At 41.1% G+C, this 12406-nt stretch overlaps 1 protein-coding gene across 2 annotated transcripts in view; it reads right to left on the reverse strand.

Moving 5' to 3' along the window:
• The window catches only part of IL1RAPL2 (interleukin 1 receptor accessory protein like 2), a 376004-nt gene that overhangs the window by 178541 nt on the left and 185057 nt on the right, over window positions 1–12406 (reverse strand). For both annotated transcript variants that reach the window (XM_062584647.1, XM_062584648.1), the window contains one exon: window positions 2523–2796. In XM_062584647.1, the coding sequence (XP_062440631.1) occupies window positions 2523–2796 (274 nt within the window). The remainder of the gene's footprint in view (window positions 1–2522; window positions 2797–12406) is intronic.

A 12406-nucleotide genomic window follows, 5' to 3' on the forward strand; every position in this document is an offset into this window, starting at 1 on the left:
TGAACCTCTCATCCCCACTTCATCTGTTTAGCCTAAAGAAAATAACATTCTCTGAGGCAGAGAGTTAAGTGCAGATCTACCTTCCAAAGGGAGCTTTCACCACTGTGTTCCAGCATCTCACTCCCTTGCTCCCTTTATCATAGACAAGCAAAAATTTCAGACAAGAGACCTGAAGCAGGTGTCACTGTACAGCCTTTGCCACAGGGGCACATGGGGTGGTGTCACCCCTCAGGCCAAGGCTTTCCACACCCTAAGTGATCACAAAGTCACCAATTTACATCTACATTTCTTTTGATTTTCTCTAAAAGAACCAAAATATAACTTTTTGGATTGTTTTAGCATGAAAAAAAGAAAATTTTGAAATTTATCTTGAGACACACACATTTTTCTCCTCATTTTTTTTCCATTCAACTAATAAATGGGAAGAATCAATTACGTATGTGCAGCCCTAAACCCAGTGTTGCATACCAATGGGCACAGTTGTCTCTTCATTTCCACTGCACTGTGTTCTAATAGTCTCTATTCATTCAGTTTACAAAAGAAAGCATTTCTAACAGAAATCATCAATGTTTCTAGAAAATTAAATCATATTCTTGAATTACTGCTATCATCTATGACCTTCAATTCTCACAAAGCAGGCGATCCTGATTAATGACTTAAACACAAACATCTGCTTACCACAAAAAATTGGACTGATAACAGTGAAATTTCACAGTTAGTAGTGTGGATAGTACACCACAGAAGTATGATCATTTTTCAGAACATTGTATCTAATCTATTTTTAATAAAATTATAGTAAATTAATATTGCTATTCCCTCAGCTATTTTAAGCCACCTATAATTCTATAGGTGGCTTATTAAATAACAAAGGATACATGACCAAAATTATGGAAGAAAAAATAAATAGATTCAAGGAAGAAATGAGGTCATTACTATATATAATATTCTATACTCCCACATAAATCTGAAAAAGGCAAAAAATCTGTAATTATATCAAAAAGTTTTAGGCTAAGTAGAAAAAGCACATAACTGACAGAGAAGATGATACTGCTGTGTAATGCCTTCCAAATAGCATTTCATATAGGTTTATTTGAAAATAAGAAGAATACATGAATTATTTAAGAAATTGCCCATTTGTTACCAAAACTACTTTGTCATGTAAATGAGCAAAGGGTTTTGAAATTTCTCAGATAAAAGTATGTCCTAGAATTTGATCCAAGATCAATTCTTCTTGTTCACACAGGATTTGCACAAAAATTTCCAAGCGTATTGGACTAGTAACTTGCTTATCACAACAGCTACTTTTTATGAAAAATGTGCAGCTCTCCTGAAACATATAAATCACTAAGTTCCTGTAACATTTCAAAATCATGGAACTCACATTACACCAAACCTGTGACAGAAGATCCAATAAGGATATAATAAACTTCAAAGGCTACCTCAGAGACTTAAAAGTTTAGCGTATTCATCTGATATTTAGCTTGGATGTTGGTCCACAGTACAAACCACTACACTGCACGAATCTTGATCCTTAGGATCAGAATTGCTAGAGATTGGCTGAAAAAGGCAGCAAGACCCAGTCCAGATAAAAACTGAGCTGCTTCTCAGCTCTGAACAGTGCAAACATTTGGTATTAAATTCATCAAATCTGTATACAACTTCAGTATGGAAGAGCAGGCAAGTAGGAGGCAAACTTCATTCTCCAAAACTAGAGGGTCTAACGCTGAATTGTATAAAGTACCTGTAAATTCCTTTAATTCGAATCTGTATCATTTAAGGAGTATTTATTCACTCATTTTTAAAGAGTTCTCATTTTTTATTCTTTCATGTTAGGTACATAGCTGGTATTAATGTCCGCATGATGGAAGCAATGAAATCTAGCACATATTTAATTAAAGACGCATGAAAGAGTTCCAACATACTTTTGAGATATACATTTAAGTGCTTTACTAGACCAGGTCTGCCTAAAGTCATAACAAAGAATAATTGTGTATTAAACATTTCTTAAAAAACAGAGACAACTTTAATTCCCCATGGCCTAAACTCATCCGAATCATTCAAACTGTGTCTAAACTCCTGGGTAACTTTCAGAAATGAAACATACCCTGGGTAAAAGATCACAAAATTACCAACTTTGAAAACTCATTTATGATTATCATTTGTCACTCAGAGGATATGAAAAGGAGCATTACTTAACCAAAAAACTCAATGATTTGTTTAAGAAGCACCCAGTTCTGAAAGGTTCATGGCAAAACGAGAACTTGCTAATGTTGGTCTTAAATAATGAAAAGGTAAAGAAGTGAAGGCATATATTTAATTATAGCTATTGGAAAAGGTAACTATAATTACTAGGGAAATTGTAATTTTAAGACACAATATCAACGTGACAAATATAATTAAGAGGAAAAAATAATGAGTATATATTAATTGGCAGAATATTTCAATCCTAAGAGCTAAATTTACACATTTCTTTAAACAAAACATTCTATGCATTCTTAGTTACATTTTAACACAATACTCACCTTAGGACACACGTGTAGAAACCACTGTCTTGCAACTCAACCGAGTGAAACCATATTGAATCTTCATCCTTGCTCATCCTAACTTCAGAAAATATAATGGGTTCTTCTAAATCTCCTTTGTTTTTGTACCACATAAGCCTAAGACCTGTGCTTTGGGCCATGCTATAATTAGTTCTGATATAGCTGTAGAAAAGGGCACATTTCACTCGGACTGGTTCACCTGCCAAAGCCATGTATGTCTTGAGATCCACTGACCAGTCAATGCAACCATCAACTGAAAGTAAAACAATAAAGAAAGATTAGATACAGACAGATATCTTCTCAAGATAGTGAGAGGCAGCCTGTGAAATGCAATGCAAATAATCAAAAGAAAAGAACCTTTATTTTATAGCAATTTGAAAAACCCAAAGCAGCTATTGGCAGCTAAAGAGTTTTATAAATCTTTTAAAGTTACTTATAAATGCAAAATGTGTAGGCAATTAATAGAGCACATTAGGCCAACTCAATTCCATTTCTTTAGAGAGTCATTATTTTCATATATCTCTTTTTTTTCACTTTATTTTCACTTTATTTATTTTCTTTATTTTCACTATCTCTTCAATAAATAATCCAAGTGTTTTCACCTTAACTACTTGACCCAATAAATCAGTTTTGAATTCTCTAATTCTTTGCTGGAGGAAAATGTACTTTGACATTCGATCTCATTCTATCCCTTAAAACTTCTCCATTCACCTCTAATTATCTGTTACTTAAAAAAAGAAAAGAAAAGAAAACAGTATCAGATATGACATATATCATTTTATTTTCAAAGTAGATCCACACAGCTCTTTTTTCTCCTACTCAAACTGCAGAGGGAAGCACTATATACAATGGGACACAATTACAACACGCTACCGATGCAATCAAGCTGAATGAAGGAACAGTGCAAACATGAAAGGGGATCTTTTGACATTCTGTTCAGCAAAAACATTTGAAGCACTTTTCTTGGCTCTAGGTTTTATACTTCACTTGATCTTCACTCAATCAAATGTGTACTTTGTATAATTTATTGCTCATATCCAGGCATATGTAATTGGAACATCTTTAACCTTGATGTAGCTATCTCAAATTCAACCAACTGCAGTTCATCTTGCCTCTTCTGCTTTCCCAGGATCAGTTCTCAAACTATGAATGTTAGATGCTCTCATACACTTTTTATTTTACATAAATCTTCAATAGTAGCCACTCATTAACTGATTTTTATTTACCTCTTAAATAAATGTACAGACCCAAAGTTGTACCCGTGGTGGAATATCAAATCAGGTCCTTTTTAGTGGCTTGTACTACCTCTTAATTTTGAGGCTACCATTTATTCAGGCTTCTCTTGAATCCTTCAAATCTAGCCTTGGCAAACGGAAGGCTCTAACGTCCACACTGCCGCATAGCAGCTTTAATTATACTATGCCCACTTGAACCAAGCAACTGAGAGAAATTTTAAACTTGTTCATAACGCTCACTTTCCTTCACGTTTCTAATACAACCACTTCCATCTTAGAAAAGCACACATGCTTTAGAGGAGGTGACAGGGCAGGGACCCAGTGCTGGGCTCTCTCTGCTTCCTGCATCCATGGTCAGGAGGGCGCTGGGGAGCAAAGAGAGCCGGTGCAAGCCCTCCGCACGGCTGAGCTTGCCCATGCCATGCAAATCGCGCTAGCTACCAGCCTCCACCGCCCACCCAAGCAGGCAGGTGGAAATGCTGCTACTGCTTGTGCCAACTGGCTGCTTACTCCAAAGGAAAGAGCCCCATCAACAAAACATTCGCTCCAAGTTAAATACACCTTTTGTCACTACTAACTTCAATTTTTATTTCCATACTCCTTTTGCAGCTGATTTGAAATAAAACCTTTGCTTCTCATTTCTAACTGCAACTCTTATTGACATAAAATGAAAGGCTGGTAAAAAAAATTATTGACTTTTCTTCCTTTTATTACTTCAACAGCATTTCTTCTTCTACATTCTTCATCTCACAGCTTAGTCCGACAAAAAGTAGGACAAGTTTAGCTAATCATTACTTAAAAACCATATATTAAAGAGCTTGGACAATTCCCTTTTTTTCACTGCATCCCCTTCACATTTATAACATCCTTCAGATTTCACACAGCACACTTCATCAGCACATTGTATTTCAATCTCTTACTAGAATCACATTAAATACTACATTCACCTATCTGTTACGGTGCTATGTAGACATGGGCAACCAGCAGCAGAACTGGAAGAACCACCCAAATCCCCCAGGCCTACAAATCCATCCAGTCTATTTTTTAACATTGAAACATGGTTCTGAAGTCGTAAATGATTTTACATAGGTGGCTTGGAAGGTGTTTGCATTGAGTGGGATCAGTGGGTTCTTCACAAAAGCTCTGGGCTTTTTCTAAGCTCTGCTCTTTAGCCTTCACAACAAAAAGCGCCACAAAGCTTGCAGCCTCGTTTCCTCAGCGCGGGGCGTGAAAGGAAACGCTGAGCTCCCCAGTCTGCTTTCGAACCGATGCTGGTTCAGCAGCGCCAGATGACAGCAAAGAGCGGCCGACCCTGAGACAGACGTGCAAACGTGCGGGTCGGCGGAAGGGCGCCGGTGCCCAGCGCCGCAGCGCTGCAGCGAGCACTCGCCGCCCAGAAGCTTTCGGGCAGAGGTACGAAGCGCGGCACTGGCCCAGCGCGGCAAGCGGCTTCGGAAACCGACAGCGCTGCTCTTTCTAACGGCAACAAAGTTTGCTGTCATCCCTACCGGGCTGGCTCTCAACGGGCAATACAATAAGCGTGGTAAGGAGACAAAAATAATGGCATTGAAGAGAGGCTCTTGCCATATAATAAATGTACGTACATCTATTCTCTGCTACCCAATAACCAGCTGATCCTTCATAAGTGCCTGACTGAAAGCGCATTCAAATCAAATCCCTCTATTGTGGGTGGGTTTTAGACACTTTCAATAATGACAGTTATTTTAAATATTCTCTGGAATTTGGACTGTTGAGAGGACATGGAAAACATCACCCCCTTTTCGCCTGGCCTCCTAAGGAAACGAGCGTCGCCTGCCAGCCACTCTGTCCCCTGGCTCCGGCCAAGTGACTTCCCGCGCCGGTGACTGGAGGCGGCTCAGCTGCCCGGATTACAGGGCTCCCACGCGGCGCGTCCCGCAGCCGGGGAGAGACCCCGGGCGCGCGGAGGGAGGCGGCGGCGAGCCGAGGAGCTCGGGAGGCTTCAGACTCGTGAAACGCACCGTGGGTCAAGCTGGCTGACAGCGAGTTACGCTGCTTCCCCGGCAGCAATCATCCCACAGCGCACAGGGCACCTCGCCCTCCATTTTCTGGTAATTTGCCATTATTCTTATTTTAAATAAATCTAGTTGTCTGGGGATTCTAGACGCATTTTAACATGAACCATAATAATTTATGAGCAATTACAGAAGAGCTCGTACAGTCTCTGAGTAATTTGTCTTTCTGCTCGCTGTCATATAAATAATTTTTGCATTGCGAATCTGCCTGTAATAATTTCTGTAAGGATCTGTCACCTACAGCAATTTATACCATGGGATTGTTGAACATGTTTGCCTACCTTGTTACCTGAAATCTCATTTTAATTTGAAATCATCTTCAAATAAATAATTAAAAAATAAATATACTAGCTAATGTACTAAATTTATTGCTCCACATAGCAAGCAAATGCACTGCTGACTGTAAATATTTAGTCAGGAAAGTATTCCTCTGATGCAGGAGCTGTACTTTTATTTCTGTATCGGCTTCAGAGCAGCTGCAGAGCGAGGCGCAGGGAAGGCGGGAGGGCGGCCGGCCGGCCGGCCTGCCGCTGCCCTCCCCTGAGGCGCTCCCCGGCCGCCGTCCCGCCGCGAGCCCCGGCCCGGCCGCCGCGAGCCCCGGCCCGGCCGCCGCTTCCAGGAACGCTGCGAAACCGCCGCTCCCCGGACGCGTCTCCGAGAAAACGCGCGCGGGTGTCGCGCTGCGCTCCCCGTGGCTCCCGCAAAGCGGGGCGAGGCCGGCGCGGCCTCCCGAGCTCCCGCAGCTCGGCCGACCCACCGAGCTGCCGGGTCCGGGGACGCTCCCGCCGCCATCAACGAGCACTCGCCCTGCGGAAAGACGTCGGGGTCTCCGTCTCTCCTGCTCCCTCTCTAGCCTTGTACAACACTTCTCCAATCGCACCCACTGGGGTGGTTTATCTCAGCAGCGTATAATTACAGGAAAAAGCCTCACGGCAGCCATAAAAAACCCAAACAAAGTAAGAGACTTCCCTCTCCCCTGAAGGTGACAGGGAAGCCACGGGGAAGAGCCCACCCGGCCCGGGCGTCCTGCCCCGTGTGCTCGGGGTACACCGCTGCCGCAGGACCGCCTCCTCTCCTGCCAGACTTCAAAAGCAACATTAAAAAACTGGAAATACCCGTGACTTAAAATAAATTTGGTGCACAGAATTAAAGCCTCAAATTCTACAGCTTAGAAACAGATGCGGTTTGTTTATGGTACATGCAAATACATCCAGCGTATATTTGGTCCACCAACAATAACGGCTACATACGGTCAGCGAACGTACAGGTTGGTACTGAGTTTCACAGGGGAGAAGGAAAAGGCCACAACGATGGTGGGACTTCAGAGGGAGCCAGTCCTCAGTAGCAAGCAGTGAGGAAAGAGAAAGAAGCTAACGCTAAGGGTCAGTGATGCTTCTTCTCTGAGTTCCAGTCTCACCCTTCTTTTATTTTAGCCAAGCAAATGCTAGTTTTTGATTGTGACTATATACATAGATTAAACTACATTTCAGAAAAACTAAAATGTATGCCCTCAGGGACACAGTAAATCAAAAATCTATCTGTAAGAGATGAAGACCATTTAGAAAACTACCTGCAGTCTTGAGAGAAAAAAGTCTATCATGATTCAAGCTGAGTGAATTTTGTCAGTGTTTCTCCTACTACCCACAAACAATTCTAATTACATAAATTCATTTTTACCTCAGCAATATCTAGCTTCACCAGAAGTCTGTTTTGCTTCCGAAACACAAAATCACAAGAAAAGGATCACACAAAAAAACACCGTGTACTTCCTCTGCTCTCATCTCCATTTTCTGTGTGCTTTCTAGCAATATTTAGACTATTGAAGTTTACTGATTCAAATGTTTGGGATTTTTCAAGACAGATAAAGGTGCAAACGTTTCACTGTTCTCAAATCAACCTGCTATGAGTGCTAAGAAACTCCATTTGATTTAGAGATACAGAGGTATTTCTCCAAAGATGGCTCATAAATAAATAAAAAGATATCGACTTACACAGGCTGAATTTTTTCCAAATTTTTATGAAAACTTTAGATTTCTATAAGACAGGCCAAGAAACTTTAACAACAATTTGCATATGCTTCATTCTTTTTGACCAACTTTTCTTATGAGCCACAACCCAGCTCAAATGTCAAAGATTCCAGCTGAACACTCATAATTTCCTTTGAGGTCAAACAAACTGTAAATATATACTGCCAGAGGTCCAAACAACAACCAATTGCATTGGCCTGACTTACTTATGCATACAGAGCTGGAAGCGTTTTAGTCTTACATTCAAAATGCAAAAGAAAGAACACAGTTGTAGATCATCAATCTGTAAAATTCTCTAGGGATAGAAAAGAGCAGCATGGACCCTGAACAACTCCCAGCTTCCAGGGGCCACAGCATATTAATGAGGTTGAGACTCAGAAATTCTACTTGAAGAAGCAAAACACTGAATTCATGTCAGTAGAAGTTACTGGACAGGGACGTTTCACCTTGTAGCACTTGTCAGACCAAACATGCAAACCGATGGCTCTGGCGCCAGCTTTTCCGATGGCACCAGATCACAGAGACTTTCACAAATACTTGCTGAGGAACAGAAGAGCAAATCACTGCCAGTAGGTAAGAATCTGCTGGAGAGAGGAGCTCTGAAACACACTGCATGATGGAAAGGAAATCTCTGGTCTCCTCTTGCTCTCTACTACCTCTTCTGAGTCCAATGTCCCTGGACTGAACTGAAGCACCCTTTGGAAGCTCTGCTGGTTGCTTTCAGCTGATCGTTCTGCTTAGTGAAGAGGAACAGAAAGGAGGGTACTAAAGCAACAGTTTAAAATGAAGCATATTTACCCTAAAAATGAGAGTTTGGTGACCTTCATTTGAAATCGCTTCAATATCTGACAGGTTTTCAGAGAGTCTTCATTGAAGTAAGCAGTGTAGAAATTGGAATTATATTTTGTGACATCCTAGACCTGTTTCACAGCTACAAGCTTACGGCATGCATGGCAGCTTATGCTGTGTCCTCAGCCCCTTGCACAGCTCTCTCACAAATGCCCCTACAGCTCTGATTTCTCTCCTACAGGTGTCGAGGAGGTTGGGAAGAGCTGTGGAAAAGTTCATTTACAAAGCTCCCATTTCTGCCCAGAGTTAGTTTTTGCTCCCACAGAAGTAAAGGCAAGCCATGATCTGCAGTGAACAAGTTATCCAAACAATTAAACACTTTTCTTGTTTGTGGATCATCACTTCTTCAAAGTTAGTCATGACATAACTCAACGCTCAATGAAGTTAGTATACTTTCCTTCTTCCTTTATCCCACTATCAAAGGAACATTACTCAAAAACTCTGCTGCTTAGACTCAACTGGCCAAAATCAGACGCATGATGGGATGCCTGCTCTTGGATTGAACAATCTTTCTGTTAAAACTGAAATGTAAATGCCATAAACAAACAACACCTCTCAGGCACACAGCAAATCGGTGTGAACACAGGTATGGACTCAATAAACGCTGTAAATGAGCTGTTCATCCAGATCTAGTTTCATTCGAAAGATTTAACTGTGAAACTTCATGCTCTTTTCTTCACTTACTTTCATTCATTCCTTTCAGCTGATTTCAAATATAGAGCACTTCTGTTATTATGACTACTATTTGGAAGGTTGACATCTGAACCCCAATATTTTCACATAAGAAAGGCGATATGATGCTCACCAAATCTACTAAATAAAAAACACTTCCACTTTCCAAGCTTCAAAAAGGGGAAAGATCTCTGGATTCACAAGGATTAGCTTTTTGGATCCCTGAGGAAGTTAACAGAATGATACTAAAGCATTCTTGACTGAGATTTTTTCCACTCTGAAACAACTACACAAAGACAGTATTCCCAGTCACTCTGATACTTCTTTGGTGCACACAACTATCCTTGGACAAAACAGATACACACTGGTTCTTGTTTTCTTTTTCTAAGAAAATGGAAAATAATAACTGATGTAAGTAATAAGTAAACTGGATTGAAAATATTCTGTTGTGCTTTTCAGCTAAGGAGCAACTCTCTGGAAAAACTTTCCATACCTAGAGGCATATGCAATTATTCTTTTAAGTGGTACTGACTATTCACGACCTCTTTAAGGACGCTCTTTGAGATGGTTTTCAGATTCTTCAATCACATTAACCAATGGAGGCTTTTGCACACACTGTTCTCAAGTCTTTAGCACCATGTATACTTTAGGAACAAAGCTGAATTCATTTTAATAATTGATGAACCTTTTTTCATTGCAGTCTCTTTGAATAAAGTTACTGAAAGTAAATGGAAACTAGATCCCAGTTCAGGTAGCTGCAGTCTCAAGTAATCACACAATTAGGAAGCTCTATATCCACTGCTTGTTATTCCCAGCAGACTCAACTGCCTTCTGTGAAGGCACAACCAGCTGCACAGAAAAGGGAAGAGCAGGAGATTCACATACCTTGACCTCCCCAAGGCCACTGATCAGAAGGCCTGGACTCCAGAGGCCCCTTCCAACCTACATGGTCCTGGGATTCAGTCCTACAACCATCACTGCTCTTGCTAGTTATAATTCGCAAGCACAGAGAGGGAACCTCCTTTGCAGAAGCACTTCCAAAAGAGTTAATCCTTTCATACAACTCACCTATCCAGATGCACAAGGGACGTGGGAGCGTTGCTCTTCGTCACATTCTCTAACCTGCTCATAAATCATCTCTTTTTATTTTTTGTTTTAGAAAGTTATAGTCAGGCAACCAGAAGATTACTAGTTCTTTATCATAAACACAGTAGTTACAATGAACATTCTGGATCTTGAACATTTGCAGACTATTTGATGAACACTTTGGAATAAAAAAAGAAAGAAAGAAAGAAAGAAAGAAAGTAGAATGTACAACTTTAAATCAGGACTTGCTCATGAACAGAAAGGAAGAAGTTAAGCTCACCTGAACCTATTTGTGACAAATAACTAGCTTTGGTCACCTGCTTTGTCTCTACCCATTTACCACTGCATATACTTGCCATTTGACAGTTGCTTACCACTCGCCGCTAGCTGGCATGGAGCATTTCAGTGGCACTGAGCCAATTAGCATTTCCACTCACACGACCAGCGGTCCTTTGCTTGAAAAGGTTGTTACCCACACTCCAGCCTAGGTTGTAATTTCTTCTCTCATTTCAATTCATTAGCTGCATGTACACAGCAGAATTTGAACATGAAAATCCTGCCTAGAGAACACACCAAATCTCATTTCAGCAAAATGAACACTTACAAATCAAAATGGTATTTGCTTTATAGGACAACCCTGAATAGAACTGTTAAGAGAGTTATTTGACTAAAATATGTTTGTAATATTGATAAATCACAAAGAAGTGGTTTTAGAATGAGATATTTTTAAACAATAAACATTGTTCTGAAGACTTTTGTTTCTATTTTAAATAAACAAACTGAATTATCCTTCTTACAAGCTATTATAATTAAATGTAAGAAAGATAAAGGAAATATGACTGAGAAATGAATCTCTACAGAGCTACCTGTGTTACAAATGTCTCTCTAGATAAAGCATCAAGCTGTAATGCAATGCTCTACAACAGCATCTCACATACATTTTAGTATGAGTTCACCATATAAATGCACTTCTTCTAAAACCTGTCTGTGACAACAGAAAAAAGAGAATTCCCATAGCACCGCTTCCAAAGCCAGCTGCACACACCGCACCAACTCAAACTCCAGCGCAAACCCAGGCTGCGTTTATCAAACAACACGCAGGATCGAGCCCCATGGCAGCGGTGGTGGGGCCACTTCATTCTCACAGGGGGCAGCTCACTGCAAAGGCACGCTCACGGAGATTTTGTGTACTTCCTTGCTTTTTTCCCCCGAAGTGTTAAATCAGACCAGAGCCTACAGCTGGCTGAGCCACCATGGGAATGCACACCGCTTTCAGCTCGCGCAGACACTATTTATCGTTAAATAACAACTATTATGGAATAGACAGTCCTCAAATCAGCCTGGTTTAATCCCCAGCAGGATACTCTCAGCAGGTGTCCTCTGGGACACGAGGCGCTCTGGGCCGACTCCAACCTCGCGTGTCCCCACAACTGCGTGAGCCAGGAACCCGAAATGCTTCGTGTTACACTAAGCAGAAGTGACTAACTGCAAATACTTTATTACTAATGCATAATTTGTCCCCTGCTCAGAACAGCACAAAACACACCAGCCTGTATTTTATTTATAAGCCTCCTGCCCCGGGGGCTTCTCCCACCCGCTGGGTCCGGCTGGCTGTTCCCGCTCCTCTCAGCAGGCTCCAGCTCCCGCACAGTGCTGGGCCTTTGCCCTGCAGCTCCAGCCCCTGCCATCTCACCCTCCCGTCTCACCTTCTGAACTGAAGTTGACTCCAGCAAGTAGCACTGAGTGGGGAAGCGGGGGGGGATTGATTTCCATGAACAACATTCTGGTTGGGTGCATTCTCAAATAAAAATACTCTATTTAATTCTATCTACTCAAATTTTATTAATATTTTATTCATTTTTCAGTTCATCTACCAAAGCAAAAGGATTGTCATCTGCCCAGCTATACATCTGAAGAAAGAAGAAAAGGACTGTTCCTAT

This window comes from Rhea pennata, chromosome 11, assembly GCF_028389875.1.
Source record: "Rhea pennata isolate bPtePen1 chromosome 11, bPtePen1.pri, whole genome shotgun sequence".
Classification (NCBI taxonomy): Eukaryota; Metazoa; Chordata; class Aves; order Rheiformes; family Rheidae; genus Rhea; species Rhea pennata.